The 22,347-nt window shown below is 32.8% G+C and overlaps 1 protein-coding gene and 1 long non-coding RNA gene across 2 annotated transcripts; both read left to right on the plus strand.

The window, feature by feature from the left end:
- The first annotated feature begins 3,581 nt into the window (after positions 1 to 3,581).
- On the plus strand, positions 3,582 to 6,435 carry LOC143053949 (uncharacterized). Its single transcript, XR_012971515.1, has 2 exons — positions 3,582 to 3,847; positions 4,934 to 6,435. It is a non-coding gene; the product is annotated as an uncharacterized LOC143053949 (long non-coding RNA).
- A 3,259-nt stretch (positions 6,436 to 9,694) lies between these two features.
- On the plus strand, positions 9,695 to 19,062 carry LOC143053950 (zinc finger protein 706-like). Its single transcript, XM_076226771.1, has 4 exons — positions 9,695 to 9,793; positions 13,324 to 13,459; positions 16,752 to 16,871; positions 18,250 to 19,062. The coding sequence occupies exons 2-3, from the start codon at positions 13,325 to 13,327 to the stop codon at positions 16,845 to 16,847; spliced, it is 231 nt and encodes a 76-aa protein (XP_076082886.1). The 5' UTR covers positions 9,695 to 9,793; position 13,324; the 3' UTR covers positions 16,848 to 16,871; positions 18,250 to 19,062.
- Positions 19,063 to 22,347: the final 3,285 nt, after the last annotated feature.

The raw sequence follows: 22,347 nt of genomic DNA on the forward strand, positions 1-22,347 counted from the left end.
CGCGTTTTCGCGTTCTCTCCTGTCACTTTCACGCGAAATCGAGAAATCGGGAAATCGGGAAATCGAGAAATCGAGAAATCGAGAGATCGAGAAATCTATTTCATTTCCCGTTTTCGCGTTTTCGCGTTTTTCCTTTCTCGATTTCTCGATTTCCCGATTTCCCGATTTCTCGATTTCTCGATTTCTCGATTTCTCGATTTCGCTTTCTCGATTTCGCTTTCTCGATTTCTCGATTTCCCGTGAAAGTGAAAGGAGAAAACGCGAAAAGGCGAAGTGGTGGCCAGATCATAATACACAGTTAGAACCAACTTCCAAGCAAGGACCGAAGCTCATAAACTCGGCAATCAATTAAACGCAGGACTTCGGGAATGTCCGGAGAGCCGACAACCTTGCTTTGGAAGTTGAGTTAGAACGCGTCTATCCTGGTTCCCGGTACAACGTTCCAGGTATTAGCCTGGGATCCGGCCCAATCTAGCTGCGCGTCGTAAGTATACTGACAAGATTAGCCAGGACCCCAGGCTATCCAGGTATTAGCTTTTAGCATACTATATTGGTATATGTGTAACATACTTAATATTGCGATCGGGAACCAGTCTAGAACGCGTCAAAGCGGAAATTCATTATATAAATAGATAAGACCGTTGGTTTTCCCGTTTGAATGATTAACACTAGTAATTTTTGGGGCACTTTATAGCTTGCTGTTCGGTGTGAGCCAACGCTCCGTGTTGAAGGCCTTACCTTAACCCATAATGGTTTACTTATATAAATTGTTATTTGGATGTCGAGTGTCTCATTGGCACGCATACCACATCTTCCTTTATCTATTAAACATACCAAAATACATCTATAAGGGCTACTTTGCCCGAGCCAGCTGAATCCTGAGTTTCTTTGAAATTTGTATGTAAAGAACCTATTTTGAATTATCGATTTTTGGTTGTCAGTGACAAATATTTCATGAATGATAGCAATAAATACACCAGGGAGGATTTGTGTTTGTTATTCATTTGATGAAGACATTATCTTTCAATTAGTTTAATTGAGGTCTGGAGCTGGCTTTATATATATGGCAGTCCTTAAAAGTTTGTTAATTTATTAACATTGTCATTTTGATTACTTTCTTATGTTTCCTATTCTTACATAGGACTTGGATTTCTTTTAAAGTGTGTTTAATTAACTGTGTGAATGTTAGTTCATTCTACATTTTCTAGAGGTAGAAGGGGGGTTGTGATCTCACGAAACATGTGCATTTGTGGGCCTGCATCTGTCCCAATTCAGGAGCCTCTGGCCTTTTTGATGCCGGTTTAAATAGGTGCCGTGTGTATATGTTTCCCTCTTTTCGCCCCTTTTCTATTTTTGATATTTTAATCAAAAATTTAAAATATCAAACTTTCAAAAAGTGAAATAATCAAAATTGCACGTTAGGTTTAGTATTTTAAAAGTTTGATCAAATTTTTAAACTATCAAATTTAAAAACGATATTTAGAATTTTGATATTTTAATTATTTGGTTAAACTTTCTAAATTTCAAAACTTTTACGCAATTTGAAATTTTGATATTTTAAAACTTTGATAAAAATTCAAAAAATCTAAAATTTCAAAACGTTTTAAAAATTTGAATTGATAAGTGTTACACGGACCCTGTTGTTTTGAGCAAGTTTGTCTACAATGTTTGTTGTTTTATAAAGCCACTAAATTTTTTTGATTTAATTTGTCGTTTTAGTTTAAACAATATTTTATTCAAAAAGTGCATGAAATATAATTATACAATATAAATATTGTCGTTTTGCTCTCTTTTTGACTACTACTGAATCTTGTGGTATAGCTGTCCTGATACCAACTCCCCGGCCACCTTGTAGAGAAAAGTGAGTCTACTGTGACGACGTCTGTTTTCCAGTGTTGGAAGTTTTAGTTCATTCATAAGTCTCCTTATACTACCTTCCTCTCTGCTTGTATAATCCCCACTAATAAAACGCACTGCTTGTCTCTGTTCTCGTTCAAGTGCATTTATGTCCTTGATTAAGTAAGGGTTCATGACTATATGGACGCATATTGTAAAAGTGACCGGATAAGTCCTATATACGCCTGTTTCCTGCAATCCTAAGGACAGTGTCGGAGGTTTCGTCGCAAGAAGCCTAAAGTGGAGTTGGCTTTTTTCACGGTTTTGGCGATGTGGGCGCCACACCTCAGATCATCTGAGATAATTACACCAAGATACGGATTTTGTTGTACTTGTTGCAGGATGTGATTGTCCAGTTTATAAAAATGAGATGATTTCTTGTTGACACTCATCACGTTACATTTTTTGGCATTAAATCTCAAACCCCATTTCTTGGCCCGTTCTTCCAACGATACAAGGTCGTTGTGTAGTAGTTGGTGGTCCTGTTGTGTTTGGACCTTCAGATATAGGAGGTAATCCTCTGCGAATAGTCTGACTTGAGATTTGACAGTTTCGGGTAAGTCATTAATGTGACATAGGAACAGCAGCGATCCTAATACCGTGCCTTGAAGTTTTCCTGATGCTTCACCTACCGAGTCAGAATTTTCGCCATCTAGACTACCAAGACTCTCATAGATCGTTTTGTCAAGAACATGTTGAGCCAATCTAGTATTGGACCATCAATACCGTAACTTTCAAGTTTGGCTAACAGTCTTTTGTCATGCGGGACGGTATCAAGGGCTTTAGAGAAATCTAGCATTACTATATCAGTCTGCATGCCTTTGTCATGAAGTTGGAATAAATCGTTCATCGTTGTTAGAAGCTGTATTTCTCCTGAACGGAAGCCATGCTGGAGAGATGTGAGTATGTTGTTCCTTTCAAGGTGTGTCAGGATGTGTTTATATATATAATACATTGTATGCTCAAGCAGCTTGCAGGTAACGCAGGTAAGAGAAACAGGTCTATATATATGTTCCAGACCGTATGAGTATTTGGACCGTACGCGTACGGTCTGGACCGTATGCGTACTTTTTCAAAATACGTATACGGTCGGACCGTACGCGTACGGTCTGACTAATATTAAGAAGTTGGTCAAGTTTATTAGATACAAATGTATATAACAGATCAACATAACTTATATCTCAAATTAATATATAGAGTTCAATAGTAATTGAAATAAAAACTTAATATTTTAACTATTTAAAAAAAATCACGCTTATTAAAATCTGTTAATCTCCTGTATTTAGCATGTCAGTAATTCATTAATTGCAGCCCAGTATGCTCATTGAAATTGAAGTTATCGGAAGTAAACATAATGTGGGAGGACAATTGTTATAGAATATTTAGGAACTTTACAAAAAAAAATGCATATGCAAAGGAACATGCATGAACAAAACATGTTAATGTAAAAAAAAATATGACGTTCCTTGTGGTAGCAAGACTAGTGTCACCTTGGGCCAGAGTAACAAAATAGGATTCAGATATACAATTAAACAAATATTTAATGTCAATTGTTCGTTTATTCACTTCATCTATCTATTTGTAATAATAACAATTTGTATAACTAAAAATAAAGATTTTGATAAATGTTTGTTTAAAGTTTAACCCATATGATCTCAAAACATGTCTGGTCAGCTGGACCGTACACTGAAAAAAATACCTAGTAAATATTACTAGTTTGGCTAGTACTTCATTAAAAGTCCCTAGTAGATTATCAAACAACTAATTAGACTAGTATGTTTACTATCTTGGATGCATCGTATTACCAGGAACCAGCTGTGCAACTGATAACAGGATTTCCCGCCGGACGATATCATATTCGCGTGGCCAAGTTCTGTTGTACATGAAGTGATGGCCGCAATCAAACGAATAAAGAACCTGAGTGATTTTTTGCCTGATTCATTGAAAATCTGTAAGTATTTTAACTAATTTGTGTTTTATTTTATCGTCTTAACTTGTTTACACAAAAAAGAACCACATCATCTCGCCTTTCACGTAAAATAAAATGTACTACAGAAGATGGTCAAGATAACCTTGTGACACGTGGAACAAATTTTATCTATTTAAGTTAAGATTTACAAGATGCAGATTTCGTTATTCTAATATTAACACCTTTTCTTCTTTTTTAATACGAAAACTAATTAATAATCCTTCTATTTCACCACAGAAAACCGTAACTTAAATCCGAAACGTTTTATGATTATATAATTAAAGTGCGCCTCGTTATGAAATATTAATATGGCTGCGCCCATGTAGAGAAAAAATATGAACCTGCCAAAACTAACACAGTCAATACATGGTATATCTTCAATATTTTCACATCAAATATGAAATTGAGAAACATTTGAAAGCACCACAGAATGTACTTGATGACATACATGCACCATGTAGGTGTACACTTACATCTTGACTCTGAGTCAGTGCACAAATGCATTCAATTTCAAACAAGTAATAGCTTTTCTAAAAAGCTAGCCGTCTCTTAGCTTCAGGATGAAAGTAGAAAGTGTTAAAATTCATAAAGGCTAATACAATTTTTCCTAATTTACTAATGTTTTTTTGGGATAATTTACCAACACTGGATTAGAAAGGGTGATGCCTTAACTGTTTTTTTTAATTAAATATGAAAATATTTATAAAAGTATATTTTAAACTGGCTCTGGGATAATTATTGTTTTTGCCAGTATTTTAACTCTATGTATAGCAGTATAATTGTAGATTTAATATTAATGCATACATATTACACTTGTTAATGTCTTACTTGAAATACTTGTATGCAATTGCATTAAAAAGCTACAAAAAAAGCACATAAATGTTCAGTGTGTATCTATATATGTCTGACATGATGACTCACCTATCACACATAAGAAACAAAGTGAAATATAGTTTTTTTAAATACAATGTATAAGTAGAAATTGACAGTAGAGTTCTAGTTAATCTATATTAATTAATATTGACAACACTACATGTAGTTTTATTATGGATTTTTGTATAATTTCAGGTTCTGAAAAAATCACAGGGGATGATAAATTTCTAAATTTAGACAAGAACGATCGACCACCAACATGCTACACTTACTGGAACTTGAAAAACCTGCAATTCACAAGAACAAGCCAAAGACTAGTATTACCGTACAAAGTGGTTGAGGGTATGGTCCCAGCTATCCAAACCTGACAAATTATTGGTAACAAGCGATCTTTACCAAAAAGGAACATCAAGCCGACATGCTTTGCAGACTTTGAAAGTGATAATTTATAAATTTGGTTAAGGCTATAGTATTGAAACAACAAACTGTGAAAACGAGCAATTTAAAAACACATTCTTCGTCAAAACTGTGATTCATTGAAAGAAGACGTAGTGTGCGCCAAGTCAGTTGAGAGCTTCAAAACAAGCTCACCAAGGCCGTCAATAGGAGTCCGCTCTCCCGTCAAGTTCAAGCCAGAATTGGGACCTTCGATGTAACAATGCAGATACATATAGCATGAAAACTTTTATATAATGAACATTTATATTTATATCTATTGATGTTTCAGTACAAGTATGATTATTTGTTTTTGTTGAGATCTATGACATACATGTATAGTATAAACAATTTTGAGAAAGTGTTATCTGTATATCTGTATACATGACAGTTCTGTGAAAATGTTAACCAACTTTTGTGTCAACTTATTCATTCATCTAAAAACTGAAACAAGCCAATATTAGAATTCAATAGATTAAGACTATACGATCAGTTTTGACCTAGGCCTGTTCAAGTTTATTAAGGTCAAAATAAGATAAAACAAAGTTTCGTAAATATAAAATATCAATGTAGGAGCAAACGGTGAAATTGATTTAGATCCTAGTGCAATATGAGATGGGTGACATGTATTTAGATCCTGGTGCTCTAGAGGGGTGACATTGAGTTGGATCTGTTTGCTCAAACTAAACTTTACAGTGCTTTAAAAAATGATAAGTGATCATGCTTTATAAAGTTACAAACTGTTAGGTACAATCTGTATACTTACTTCCTGACAATTTTATTTTTACTTCTAAGTGTTTTAAAATGTAAACTTTGAAGTAGGAAGACATAAAATAACTGATAAGTCTTACTTTGTTCTTTTTTGTAGAATAAATATTCGAGGGAGAGTTTATTCCTTTTTGGTTTTGCAGGGAGAGCTGATTGATTTAAACAGGGGCCGTGCAATAACTAGATGGGTTATAATTTATTAAACTGACGTTTTAAATTTTTTTCATCGAAATAACTTTAGAATTGTAAACTGAATATTCTAAATACATGTATGAAATATTGTTAATATTGATTAGGGTACAGCTTATTAATGGTTTTGAAACATGAATTTAAATGGTTACTTTGAAGTAAATTGAGAACATGTTACCTATTTGTTTTTTGTTGGTTGGACACCTTTTTCTATACTTGAAATTAACTACTTTGTATTGTCTACTCAAATGTATTTTACAGTTCTGATGTTATGCATCTTATGTAAATAAAATATGTAGGATTTATCTTTAAAATTATTTTGCTGAACCTCACACACTGACAAATTTAGTTAGGTAACTGTAAAGCTTTCAGGCCTAACATGTCGAAATTTAAGTGAGAATGTGTGAAAGAGAAAACAACAAGAACAAAGAGTGAAAAGAAAAAGTTTTGTCTTTATTGACATTGAAGGTCAATTATCACTACAGATGCAACAAATATTTATCTGCATTCATTGGCAACCAAAGTATACATTGTAAGTCAATTCATATTGAGGATATTGTGACCTATTGCTGATGTTTTTGCTAGTCTTTTCAGGTCATTGTTGTATATTTGTCTTTCACAATTATTGCTATTGTCGTTGTGTTTCTTGAATTTTCATGGGAAAAATTTAATTGATTATACCGTGAAAAATTTAACTATGACTTGAGTGAGCCCCCTTTTATGGCAGTCCCCCTTATTAAAACAATTGGATTTATCATTTTGAACTTTGTACCAGTACAATAGAGAAATAGCTATAAGAAATTGCACTGCTATGAAACTATGCATACAAATCAAAATAAAAAAGAATCCTTAATCCAGTAACATTGCTACATGTAGGTACGAAAAAGTACCACAGGAGGGTGACCTGGTACAAGTACTTATAGCTAGTAAAGTTACTAGCTGAAGGAGGTATTCCTACTAGGAAATGTTTGTAGAGTTACTTGAAGCTAGTAGAATCACTAGTCTTACCATGTATTTGCCACTAGGAGGATCTAGTTATGTTACTAAAAGGTAGTAAAATTACTTACTCAGACTAGTAAAGTCACCAAGTAGTCTAGCAAAATTACTAGGGACTCCTAGTGTAATTACTAAGTAGCCTAGTAAATTTACTTTGATGGCCTAGTATAGTTACTAAGTAGGCTAGTAAATATACTTCTGGCCTAGTAATCTCATGGACAGTAAGTTTACTAGTTTACCTAGTAGAGATTACTAGGTATTTTTTTCAGTGTACGCGTACGGTCCAAATACTCATATGGTCTGGAACATATATATATATAGTTCTATGGTGTGTTTACATTTCCTTTTTTAAATACAGTACGTAGTTTTACTTTTGTCCAAATAATTTCACATTCAGTGACAAGTTCGACTTTTTCATCTGATACCAAGTTTGATTTAATACCTGTAAATACGCCTCCTCCAATGGAGTCTCGGTCATTACGGTGACATATGTAGTTCTGTGGGAAAATTTCACAAGATTTTATATAGTTTTTCTCTGGGTCCCTACCCTGTTTTATGCCTTTTAGCCATGATTCAGTGCCTCTCCCTCTATTCTTTTTCTAGTTTCTAGTTGAAAGTAAGATAAGGAGTCCGCACATACAACAGATGTCTGATATCGATTTCAATCTGCTACGTTCTTGTCTCTCAAATAGGACCCCAAGAATTATATATATATAAATTAATTATGGTCAATGTGCTACAGAATTAGTGCGGAATGAATAACATATGCCGACGCATGTTTTCGGAATGGCCCGGTATGTTTAATCCGATGTCTGATGTAGAATGAGTGTCACGTTCGCCCTCTGCTGATTCCATGATCCTTGAAACACCTCTTTTAGGTCTGTAGTTTTGTAAAGCAAAATGATTATCCCTATAAAACAAACGCTTCCGTTGGAGTCCAAATTTCTGTCCTTTTAACCGAGTGGACATTCAGAACCCATTGTAATTAAAAAAAATTTTAAATATGGTCTCCTCCTGAATATGCATGATTTTTTTTATCACTGCACGCATACGTCAATCAAGAAACTGACAACCATTCAACTCTCTAGCTCAAATGTAAAGCTAGCGGCACATTGTTCAAGTTGAAAATGATCATACTTATAATAATCTTTGCATTCCTTCACAAATGTTCAATTTTGCATAATAGAAACCATGGTTAAACAAGATACAACGCAAAAAAAATATATATAAAAAAAGTCACTGAAAACAGAAATTAACATTAAACAAAAACTGAATGCATGTCAGATTCATAAAGTGGATTTATTATATTGAAATCGTGCAAACGTTTCTCATGTTTCTATTGCAATCGTTATAGACTCTGCTGGATAGTATGCACAAGATATAGTGTCTGAATGTCTGACCTTGTGTTGATCGGAATTTTTTCTGGTGTGACCAATTATATTTTTTCAGAGAATATCTAAAATCACGGCCTAAACTTGTTAAACGTAGAGCAGATATTAAAATCAAATATACAAGATCATTTTATGCTAGTTAATTGTCATTGGTTATAAAAGGATGATACGGTCTTTGGTGTTGTAACATCCTAAATTTAGTTTAAAATGCTAATGTGCAAAAATATAGATATACACCGATATGAATGGCGCAAATTACAAATAAAATGCATACATTAAATCTATAAACAGCACAAAAATGGCGTCAGTCGCCACAAAATTTACCAAACCGTTACGATTCTGATGTTGCCAATGGTTCATATAGGATGGTATGTTTAGAAATTAATATTTATTCACTCACAAGGTTTTTGCATCGGAAATGAACAATTTGTTCAGTCTTGTATGTTTTTTTAATTTTTGTTCATTTATATGTTTTGGAGTTAACCATGTCAGAGATATGTCTCTGACCATGTTAACGTACGTAAAAATGCAACGAGTGACTGGGGAAAAAAATGTTCATCCAATTCTTGAACCAATGTATGTACAACCGTTGTTCACCGGATTTTTACGAGAATAGGTATCGCTGAGTTCACTGCATATTGAAAACGTTATCGACGAGTTGTCAGTTTACTGAAGCAAACTAGTCCAAATAATTATGAAGTCTTGGAAGGCTATTTATTTTTTTTGCTTTGACGCCTTCCTGCGTCGATGCAAGGCGTCACAGAAAAAAATAAAATAGCCTTTCAAGATGTCATAATTATTTGGACTAGAGGCAATTTCAGTAAAAGGTTTTTTTAATAAAGTTTGACTAATTATAGAACTTTTTATTTGCTTTCCTTTAACATGATTAATTTATGTTTTTTTTTTACATTGAATTTTCGGAATATCAGTACTGATGATGAAAGTGTTTAATAACCTTGACTGACATGACACAGAGGCGTATTTAGGGGGTTTGGGGGCAGGGGGTCAGCCCCCCCCCCCCCTTTTTGGGAAAAAATTTGGTTGCTTATATAGGGAATCACTGTAGCGTGACTGGAGCGGGTCCCCTCTTAGGCAAGTCAGTGGGCCCCCACTTATGAAAATTTATGGATTCGCCTCAGTAGACAGCCCTCGCACGGTCATAATGTTTGTACTGGTACAGTGGCATCGTCTTCTATAGTGAGGTATTTAGACATACCTGTGTCAAGTCTCTTTACTTCCGGTTGTGCAAACAAAAACGGTGTGTTAGTTCGATCAGGTAAAAATGTTAATAAAACGATAGGTTGAGCCAATTAATTTCTGGTTTGAACACAAAGTATCTTTAAATGTATGAAGATTTGTGTTTTTCTATTTAAAAGGCTCCTTAAAATACGCTAGATCGATAAAAATTATATTGTTTATAGGTGATGGCAAAATTTTAAATGACGTCGTCTCGGAAAATAAATCATTTTCCAAATTTGTGTATTAAATCTTAGTTTATCTTTTTTAATATATCTGAAACCATCTGGAAAACTATTTTTAGAATTGAAGATTCGAATATTATGCGAACTTTTAGTCTTGACATCAGTGTCTAATTTTACAGACGTAACATGTACAATATGCCCTGAGGCTAGTCAGTCTTTGTAATGTTCATTGTACCGAATCATGTTTTATTGTAAACATATGGAGAATTGTTTTTGGAACATGTAAATTCATAGGTTATGATGACACTTCAATTGAATTGATAAACTTGAACATAAAATGTTCCGTCGGTACTTTTTATCTCCCGAAGAACACTAGTTTAAATATTTATGAAGTCTTCTCTTGAAAGGCTATTTTGGTTTTTTTACCTTGACGCCTTACTTCAGGGTCAAAGGAAATAAAAATGGAATTGCCTTTTTAGACGTCATAATTTTTGAACTAGAATTCGAAGAACACCACTAACATGACTTACAATGAATTACATGACTTATGCTTTTAAATAGCGTTTGTACATTAAATTGGTTTCTGTTAAATTCTCCAATTCCAAACATTCACAACTCTTTTGTTAAAAGTTCAATTAATGTGACAAAAAGTTAGTGTCACACATTGTAAAGGTAAGAGAATACTTGTTCTTAAAAGTACATGAAGTACAAAAATTTTACCAAAACAGATACTTCATTTACTTCAGATTAAAAAAAAAATTAAAATGTGCTCTATTTATAATAACATGAATAATAAATTATTCTAATATGACGTCCTTAATACGCTTTGTAAACAAAGCCGTGTTCTAATGAGCACAAAATATGTTTGACACATGCGCACAAATTTACTGTTTATATTAAAGTTATTTCCATCGTCATCCTATAAAATATATACATTCAAGTAGCTTACATAAACTGTTATAATATATGTTATATCAAACAACATCAGGGTTGGCAAAGTGTTACCCGCCCGGGAATTCCCGGGTGGGAAAACCCGGGTTTTCCCGGGCTGGGCAATACTCCCAGAAATGGGTAATACTGGGCATTACTGGGCAATATGGTTTTTTAAGCTTATTTTAACACAAAATAGTTCAGACTTGGTGTAGTTTCATAGTATTACAGCTAAATATATACTTTTTATATAGATAACCATTGAGTCCTTTCTAGAAGAATGAACAATTCAATTTCATTTAGTCATGTTAGTTCTTCATTAATGTAAGCACAATGCAAGATTTGCACATTTAAGGATACCCTGTTAATTACCAAGCATTGTTTTGATAATCAAATCTTTAATGAAAATGCATTTTTTTAAGTGAATTGTTATTTTAATTGTAATACATTCATATTGCTAAATAAACAACCTAAGGGGTCATGCCATTAAAATTTATAGAATTGAAAGGGCTGATTATTGTTACTTAAACAAATCTGTGTTGTAATCTGAATAATTACTTATTAATTAGTGACAGTACATATACATAAATTTAAATGTATTTTTTTCTTACTTCTTAATAAGAGTTGTACTTATTTGAAAAAAAATGATTTTTTTGCTTTATATTTACAGTCTGACCAATCTAGACAACTATAACAAGTTATATATATTTTAAATGTATTACATTTGTGTTTGATCACTGAATCCTCTATGAAATTTAGACCAGTATTTTATATTACCCAGTATTGCCCAGTATTACCCACTAAAACCCAGTAAAACCAGGGTTTTCCCAGTATTTCCCACTGGGCTAGGCAATACTCATAAAACCCGGGTTTTTGCCAACCCTGATACAACATATATTTACCCTTGTCATATTTTTTAAACTTATCATATTCCTCGGGGAGGAAACAGGAACAGCTAAACATTTTTACGGTATTTTCGTACGCTTCGACCTGTAAAAATACTGTATTTGTCCTATTAGAATCGAAATAATTCCTTCATGTCATGCTCTATGCTCAATTTAACGTGGGTAGGCATTATATTTGACCACATCTTACACCTCGCTAACGCTCAGTGTAAAATATCGACAAATATAATGCCTACCCATGTTAAAATGAGCATAGAGCATGACATGAAGGAATTATTTCTTAAATATAGTGACAGTTACTCAGAAATTCTAAGCTTTTGTCAAAATTAAAAGAAACTCAGTTTTGAATATGTTGAACAATTACTTGTGACATTTACAAATGTGTGATGATCAGGTAGGTGATTCAGGTTATCAAGAAAATAGGGGGGATGTCATGTATATATATGTCGTGTACAAGTTGCGATTTTGTACAGGTTATAACATGTACAAAAATGTTGTACATGTTATAAATTGTATAATGCAAAAATACAAGTTATAACATGTACAAAAGTACCTCATACATGTTATAACTTGTACAAAATATTGCTTAAAAATGGTTTTTACTTGTACATAATTTAAGATAAATCTTAATGAAGTAAAATATACATTTAAATTCACAAATGCATAAAGAACAACAATAAATAGGCCATAATCTGTCTTTTTCTGTAGAGGACAACGATCACAAAGTTGAAATATATGTTTCATAACTTATGTTGGCAAAACGTGTTTTCATGCAATTGTATGTTTTATGTAGTCCATCATGGCTTAAATAAGTGTGACACTACATTTTGTATTTACTAAACGCTTGCATTTCCTCAATGACAATTACATTAGATACTAGTACATTTTTTAACTAAATTCTTCCAAAAAATTTAAGAACAATGCCTAATAATTTTGGGTAATACTCCCCCCTCTCGTTTTATAGCATGCAAAGACAATGTCTTATATGCTTACTCTGTCAAAGCAAGAGAGAGCTGAAATAGTTTTCATCGGACTACACTTCATTATCAATATCTTTGGATCTACTCTTCAACATTTTTGGCCTTCAGCATGACTTATGTAAATTTATAACTCATTTTTTTTTTTATAAACTATAAGATCATTGCATGAGGAGAATGTCATTTTGATGTTTTAAATATATATCCTCTACTTTCAAAGCATTTATTTGTGGCCTTTGGATGTTGTCTGCTCCATGGGCGGGTTGTTTTCTTTTAGACACATACCCCGTTTCCATTCCCAATTTTATTTGTAGACACATCTATCGGGGCGCCATCATTAAACAGGTCATGGAGATCCCTGTAATAGATGAGCAGAGAACTTTGTCTTTTGAAATTTCCTCATTCAATATAATTTTCATGATATGGTCATTGAGATAAATGGTGGTATAATATTGTCAGTGACATGGTTTTTGATTGAACTTATTTTTTGGACAAATTTTTTTTTTCTTTTAGATCAAATTTTAAATAAACATGATAAAAATGCCTAATTCTTTTCTTATTGAACATTTTTAGTATGGCTCGTGGTCAACAAAAAATCCAGTCTCAGATGAAAAATGCTGAAAAGCAGGCCAAGCTGAAGAAGATGGCTGGAACTGACACAAAGAAGGCTGCTGCAGCTGCTTTAACACATAAATGTACTGTGTGTATGGTATGTACATGTACACCATAACCTAACTACAATGTTTATACATGTAGATATAAGAAGATGTGGTATCAGTGCTAATGAGACACCTCTCCATCTTGGTCACAATTTATAAAAGTAGACCATTTTAGGTCAACTTACAGTCTTCAACACAGAGCCTTGGCTCATACTGAATAAACTTATGTACAATTTTTAGATAAATTTTTATACGACCGCTCGTCGTATATTGCTATCACGTTGGCGTCGTCGTCTGCGTCGTCGTCGTCGTCCGAATACTTTTAGTTTTCGCACTCTAACTTTAGTAAAAGTGAATAGAAATCAATGAAATTTTAACACAAGGTTTATGACCACAAAAGGAAGGTTGGGATTGATTTTGGGAGTTTTGGTCCCAACATTTTAGGAATTAGGGGCCAAAAAGGGCCCAAATAAGCATTTTCTTGGTTTTCGCACTATAACTTTAGTTTAAGTTAATAGAAATCTATGAAATTTTGACACAAAGTTTATGACCACAAAAGAAAGGTTGGGATTGATTTTGGGAGTTGAGGTCCCAACAGTTTAGGAATTAGGGGCCAAAAAGGGACCCAAATAAGCATTTTTCTTGGTTTTCGCACCATAACTTTAGTATAAGTAAATAGAAATGTATGAAATTTAAACACAAGGTTTATGACCATAAAAGGAAGTTTGGTATTGATTTTGGGAGTTTTGGTCCCAACAGTTTAGGAATAAAGGGCCCAAAGGGTCCAAAATTAAACTTTGTTTGATTTCATCAAAAATTGAATAATTGGGGTTCTTTGATATGCCGAATCTAACTGTGTATGTAGATTCTTAATTTTTGGTCCCGTTTTCAAATTGGTCTACATTAAGGTCCAAAGGGTCCAAAATTAAACTTAGTTTGATTTGAACAAAAATTGAATCCTTGGGGTTCTTTGATATGCTGAATCTAAAAATGTACTTAGATTTTTGATTATTGGCCCAGTTTTCAAGTTGGTCCAAATCGGGGTCCAAAATTAAACTTTGTTTGATTTCATCAAAAATTGAATAATTGGGGTTCTTTGATATGCCAAATCTAACTGTGTATGTAGATTCTTAATTGTTGGTCCCGTTTTAAAATTGGTCTACATTAAATTCCAAAGGGTCCAAAATTAAACTAAGTTTGATTTGAACAAAAATTGAATTCTTGGGCCTCTTTGATATGCTGAATCTAAACATGTACTTAGATTTTTGATTATGGGCCCAGTTTTCAAGTTGGTCCAAATCAGGATCCAAAATTATTATATTAAGTATTGTGCAATAGCAAGAAATTTTCAATTGCACAGTATTCAGCAATAGCAAGAAATCTTCAATTGCACAGTATTGTGCAATAGCAAGAAATCTTCAATTGCACAGTATTGTGCAATAGCAAATATTTTCAATTGCACAGTATTGCACAATAGCAAGAAATATCTAATTGCACAATATTGTGCAATAGCAAGAAATTCCAATTGGATTTCAATTGGAGTTATCTTTCTTTGTCCAGAATAGTAGTTGAATCAACTTAAATCATTGTTTTATACAATATACAATGTATATTCACTTTTACTACCAACTGATAGATTAAAACAATCTTTACCATTCAGTAATAACAAGCACTTTTTTTACATTTTAATATTTTATGATGTATTTAAATGAGTAGTTATTGTTGCAAACTTCATTAGAAATTTGAATTGAGATCAGTTTTGAAATAAGGGAAAGGGGGATGTGAAAAAAAAAATTGGGGGGTCAATTTTTTTCATTTCAAATTTCATAAATAAAAAGAAAATTTGTTCAAACATTTTTTTGAGAGGATTAATATTCAACAGCATAGTGAATTGCTCAAAGGCAAATTTTTTTGTTTAAGTTCATTAGACCACATTCATTCTGTGTCAGAAACCTATGCTGTGTCAACTATTTAATCACAATCCAAATTTAGAGCTGAATCCAGCTTGAATGATGTGTCCATACTTGCCCCAACCGATCAGGGTTCAACCTCTGCGGTCGTATAATGCTGCGCCCTGCGAAGCAACTGGTTATTAAATGTGACCATTTCCAAGGTTATCATGGTCAAGGGTTATATGATTACTAAATTATTATGTCTAATTAACTGACTGATATCATGGTATTCACTAGCCAGTAAACACCAAGGTTGTGAGTTCTTACCCTGCTCGTGTGGGTGCACTAGTACTTGTTTCTAATCTTAATTGACTAGGATTGTAAGTTTTCCTATCGAAGGTCTGTGGTTTTCTCTGGCTGCAACGAAATAGACTAAAAGCAGTGCTTAGGCCTAAACTAATATATTGTTTGTTTCCCCAATCCTGACCCTGCCAAGCCATGTGTGGATAGGTAGGTTGGGAAATTATTTTATTTTTTTCAAAAAGCTTGAACAATATCAGATGATCCCGGCAAGCCAGAAAATTGGAAATGAATAAAATAATATTTAACTCAGTTTTGGCAATAAAATTTTATGAGTAGCACTGTTTTTGCAGGGTTGGTCGGGATCGGGGAAACAAACAATATTATATATTAGGCCTTACAGTGCCTTTAAAACACAGAAAATCAATCAAATTTAATATGTCTGAATATTAATACACTGTTTCTTTATAGTGTTTATATGTGGATGTGTCAAAGAGACACCAACTCATCCAAATGGCCTCCAACCTACAGTGAGAAAACCCTGCACCAGCAGGTGGGCTCAAGATAGCCCCTTAACAATAATGTGCAATTGTATACTATTTTAGAGAAATCGGCGGCACGCTAAACTCAAAACATAAAAACAATGTAGCATTATGACCAATGAATAAAACAATGTTCATGCTTGTTGGTTATAAGATGCAAAACAATCATGTGTTTTCCCCTTTAAAGTACATGTACATGTACTACATGTACAATGTATGTACTAGAAATTTGTAAATATTACCATTTCTCTATTAATGATGTACTGTAAATACAGAAATTATTGCGAGATTTTTATTATTGTGAAAAATGCGCAATAATCATGATAATCATGATTATTAAATTTAAACCTCGCATTTTGAATATTTTATATGAATTTAAAAAAAAAGATTTTTCTCGATTACGCCAAGATTTAAATTGCATTAAATGACAAAATCACAGTATTAAATGCATGATAATTTCTGAATTTACAGTTCATATATTTATTCATGTTATTTTAAATGTACTATTTATTTGTAATACTAGATCCTGAAAATTTGTCAGTTGATTTGTTTGAAAAATAATTTAACCTTAAACATACATGTATTATAAAGATTAGTTTATTTTTCAGTCTATGATGCCTGATCCTAAAACATACAAACAACATTTTGAAAGTAAACATCCTAAGGTCGCACTACCAGAAAACTTGAAAGATGTTGCAGCTTAAAAATCTCTACCGATATTCTCTATGGTATGTATATTTTATCTACACCGATATTCTCTACACCACGGTATGTATATTTATCTACCCCGATATTCTCTACGGTATGTATATTTATCTCTACCGACACGTTTCTTTTTTCCAGCACTTTGCAGAACCTATATCTGGCCACACATTTAAAAAAAAATACTTATGTTTCTGCTCACTTTACCTTCACTAATCAGTGGTGGATCCAGAACTTTTTGTAAGGGGGCGGGGGGATGACCAACCTAAGAGGTGGGCCGCTCCAGTTACGCTTCTGTGATTCCCTATATAATCAACCACAATTTTTCCCACAAAAAGGGGGCCCAGGGCCCTCATATGGATCGGCCTATGCTAATTTGAAGTGCCTTAATTCTCTAAATTGTTATTGCCACTTTTGAAAAAGCACTACTCAAGTTAAACAATTCCCTCTGTTAAAACCTGACAAAGACTCTTTAAAATATTAAACTGTTATTATACCTACCTATCCTAATTTTTATATGCAATTTCATTGAAACACATGTATAAATTTTATAAGGCCTGTATAGAAATTTAAAGACTTCTTTTATTGTTGTACTTGCATTTTAGGAATTATTATTAGATCTAGAAAAATAGAATATCTAGAAAAATAAATTGCTGCAAAGTTCGCTAGGAAAGACTTATTGTGAAATTAATTACCACCCAAAATAAGTTGGTTTACAATGTTATGATGTTTGAAATTGATATCAATAAACTCATCATGAATACCAGGGTTAGAATTTTGTATTTATGTCAGACACATGTTTTGTTTACAAAAAACTCATCAGGGATGCTCGAATAATAATTTTTTTTAATAAAAAGGCCAAATAAAGTACAAAGTTGAAGAGCATTGAGGACCAAAATTCCTTAAAGTTTTGCCAAATGCAGCTAAGGTAATTAGTAATATCAAGTAAAAGGAGAATCGGTTATATAATTGTTTCTCAGTCATTTTGTTTTATTCCTCTGTAATTGATATACATGTACACCCTAATAATATTTTAATCAAATATAAGGCCTAAATTAATATATTTTTTGTTTCCCCAATCCCAACCTGGCCAAGTCAGATGTGGGTAGGGAGGTAGGGGGAAATATTTTTGTTTTTTCCAAAAAAACTAGAACAATATTGGTCGATCCATCATGCCTGATATTGTAATTTATAAAATAATATTTGACTTAGTTTTGACAATAAAATTTAATCAGTCGGACCATTTTTGCAAGGTCCATCGGGATTGAGGGAAACAAATAATATTCAATGTTAGGCCTAAGCAAGCCAGATAGTCACTCCTCTAAATTTGAATTTTCAAGGTTTTACGATATTTGAATAGTTTTGTTCTTTCATTTTAACCGATTTTGTTTTTTTATATTTCAGACGATATGCAAACACGGATGTTGGTAAAAGGATACTACCTAAAGACATGATACTTAATTACGTTATGTAAACAGTGACACTTTTCTTTATATTAAATAAATATAAATGTTGGTGTAGGAAAACCCTATTTTTATCATGTTTCCAGTGAAATTTATATCAAAATATTGACACTGATATTTGCCTTTTACATAGTGTATTTAGCAAGACTTTTTACATTGGTGTTAATGAAGTAAATAAAATTTAAAATCTAAAGTGGCAAATTTGTACAAATTGGAATTTTTTGTTTATAAGCATTCAAAGTTTTAAAATTTTATATATTTGGTTGATTTTTAATTTAATTTTGGTATGAAGCTTGTGCCTTAGAAGATGAATTTAAATCTTTGCCATGTTTAGGGAATGACCATTAAACTTTTACATCTTTGGGGGAAGGGTTAAAAAAGAATGTTATTCTAAATTTTATTTTGGTACCACACAGGCCTTCAATAATTACCTTAAACACAGAAACATATCACAATACAGGGTATGCATCAGAAACATACAAAGTATATTGAAAAATTAAGATTAAGTTTTTTGTTCATTATTTTAAGAGATTGTTACATAAAGCATAATTTCAGTGTAAGAAGTCTTGCTCATTATGAATTAAACATTTGCCTAACTTGCTGTATAAGTATTTAATGTATGTTTCCATATATTTTTCTCTATGGTGTTTGTTTATCTTTTTAATTCTGAGAAACTTTAATTTAAATTTATTGAATTACTAAAGATTAAATGAGACAATATCATGAATATGATAAGTTGAGATTTTTTCTCATTTAGAATGATGCTGACACTGATTTGTAAATTGTAAGATTAAATATAACTGGGGTTGATGTATAAAAACAAATGAAAGGCAGTTATTTGATTTAGTTAATGATGTACCAAATATATATTTGTTCTAATTTGTAATAAAGTTTCATGACAAAGAATTAACATCAACTATTAAGAATTTATTTAAGTCACCAAGCTCTCACAAAAATGTTTTTATTTGTCACCAGGATTTTTCTTATTACAGCAAGTAAGGTGACTGCAAGCTAGCATTCAGGTATTTTCTAAGTCTCCAAATGTTTTGTATGATCATGTGATAAGATAAATTGGAAATATAGTCACTTCCACTGAAATGTACAACAAATTTAAAAATACCATTGAAAGTTCTTAATATCCATAAAGAACTGTATATGTATGATTGTACATGTATAATTGTACATGTGTAATTGTGTATTTTGCAACTCCTATATACAGTATGATTGAATGCATTTTTATTGGCCTTCTCTGATTGACAAATGTTCGTCAAGCACCTGGTATGAAAATCTTGTTAAATCTTAAATGGAATGAGGGCCGTGAGTGCAGCAACAAAGATCTGTCAACAAAGTTATGAGCTTTCACTGGTATTTTTAAACATGTTTAAAGTAGGTTTTATATTAACAATTGATATTCATTCCTTTTGACAGTTGTACAGTACATTGTAATACCTGTATTAAATAAAATGTTTTATTGAAGATATTCTCATCAATTCTTCAAAAAGGGAAAAAAGTCACTTAGGTTGAACGAATAGATAGGTTGTTTGATGTTCAATGTCAAATCAAGTTAATGCATTTTCAGGACGAGAACATGTTAACTTGGTATGAGTGTTAACCCTGCTCAATGCTAGACAGACATACTGAGTCCGTACTCTATTTGGCCTTTTAAACAATTTTTTAGTTCAAGCGTCACTGATGAGTCTTTTGTAGACAAAACGCACGTCTGGCATAAATATTTTTTTTTTTATCCTGGTATCTATGATGAGTTTATTTACAACCACTGGTTGACAACATCATGGGCAAAAGAAAAAAAGATAAAGAAAACAAGTACAACAAATCATACCATAGAATTCGAAGGATTTAAAGTGGGCAACATAACAAAAATAGGGTTGAAACACATTTGTTACTTTTTCTGAATTAAAGACTGGGCAACAAGAAACCAAACAAAAAAGTAGGGTAGACACAAGTGTCCTAGAAGGATTTCTTCTGTGTTAACTATTCATGTATAACATTAATGGTATTGATGATATTGCTGAGTATTTGTATACCCAACACATTTCGAGCTTCTTTTTAGCTCACTAGGCCGAAGGGCCTAGTGAGCTTTTCCCATCACTTGGCGTCCGGCGTCTGTCGTCCGGCGTCGTTGTCCGGCGTGGTCCTGCGTCAACTTTTACAAAAATCTTCTCCTCTGAAACTACTGGACCAGTTTAAACCAAACTTGGCCATAATCATCATTGGGGTATCTAGTTAAAAAATGTGTACGGTGACCCGGCCAACCAACCAGAATGGCCGCCATGGCTAAAAATAGAACATAGGGGTAAAATGCAGTTTTTGGCTTATAACTCAAAAACCAAAGCATTTAGAGCAAATCTGACATGAAGTAAAATTGTTTATCAGGTCAAGATCTATCTGCCCTGAAATTTTCAGATGAATCGGATAACTTGTTCTTGGGTTCCTGCCCCGGAATTGGTAATTTTAAGGAAATTTTACTGTTTTTGGTTATTATCTTGAAAATTATTATAGATAGAAATAAACTGTAAACAGCAATAATGTTCAGCAAAGTAAGATTTACAAATAAGTCATCATGACCGAAATGTTCAGTTGACCAATATAGGAGTTATTGCCCTTTATAGTCAATTTTAAACCATTTTTAGCTCACCTGGCCTAAAAGGCCATGTGAGCTTTTCTCATCACTTGGCGTCCGTCGTCGTCGTCGTCTGTCGTCGTTAACAATTTTTCCTCTGAAACTACTGAATGGATTTGAATGAAACTTAAAATGATTGTTTCTTAGATCATCCTGCACAAAGTGTGTGCTTTCAATTTTTGATTCGTCAAAAAACATGGCCGCCGTTACTTAAAATAGAACATAGGGGTCAAATGCAGTTTTTGGCTTATATCTCAAAAACGTAAGCATTTAGAGCAAATCTGACATGGGGTAAAAATGTTCATTAGGTCAAGATCTATCAGCCCAGAAATTTGCAGATGAATCAAACAAACCATTGTTGGGTTGCTGCCACTTAATTGGTAATTTTAAGGAAATTTTGCAGTTTTTGGTCATTATCTTGAATATTATTATTGATGCAGATAAACTGTAAACAGCAAAAATGATCAGCAAAGTAAGATCTACAAATAGGTTAATATGACCAAAATTGTCAATTGACCCCTTAAGGGGTAAATGTCCTTTAATGACAATTTTTCACAATTTTTTCATCATATTTGCTAACTTTAAAAAATCTTCTCCTCTGAAACTACTGAATGGATTTGGATGAAACTTAGCATGATAGTTCCTTAGATTATCCTGCACAAAGTGTGTGCTTCGATTTTTGATCCGTCAAAAAACATGGCCGCCCTTACTTTAAATAGAACATAGGGGTCAAATGCAGTTTTTGGCTTATATCTCAAAAACGAAAGCATTTAGAGCAAATCTGACATGGGGTTTAAATGTTCATTAGGTCAAGATCTATCAGCCGTGAAATTTTCACAATTTGTTCATCATATTTGCTAACTTTAAAAAATCTTCTCCTCTAAAACTACTCAACCAAATTCAACCAAACTTCAACTGAATGATCAGTAGGGTGTATAAAATAAAGTTTGTGTTTTATTTTCTATTTTGTCTAAAAACATGGCCGTCATGGCTAAAAATAGAACACAGGGTAAAATGCAGTTTTTGGCTTATATCTAAAAAACTCCAGCATTTAGAGCAAATAAGACTAGAAGTTAAAATATTTATTAGGTCAAGGTCTACCTGTCCTGAAATTTTCAATTTGCAATTTGCAAAAAAAATAATTTGTTGTGCTACTTCCAAAAAAATAGAAAATATTCTGACCAGAAAAAAAACCATGTCCCCCTACAGGTTAAATGGTCCATGCCTAACTGTTATTAATGAAATCATTTAACTGTTTTGCTGTTATTGGAGCCCCTTGCCCCTTCTCAGCAGTGGAATAAATCCAAATCATGAATGAAGAAATTCGAAAGAATAACAATTTAATAATGTAACAATAACAATTTTATTGTTAAAATTCTTTTATTGTAACTATAATGT

Source organism: Mytilus galloprovincialis, chromosome 12, assembly GCF_965363235.1.
Source record: "Mytilus galloprovincialis chromosome 12, xbMytGall1.hap1.1, whole genome shotgun sequence".
Classification (NCBI taxonomy): Eukaryota; Metazoa; Mollusca; class Bivalvia; order Mytilida; family Mytilidae; genus Mytilus; species Mytilus galloprovincialis.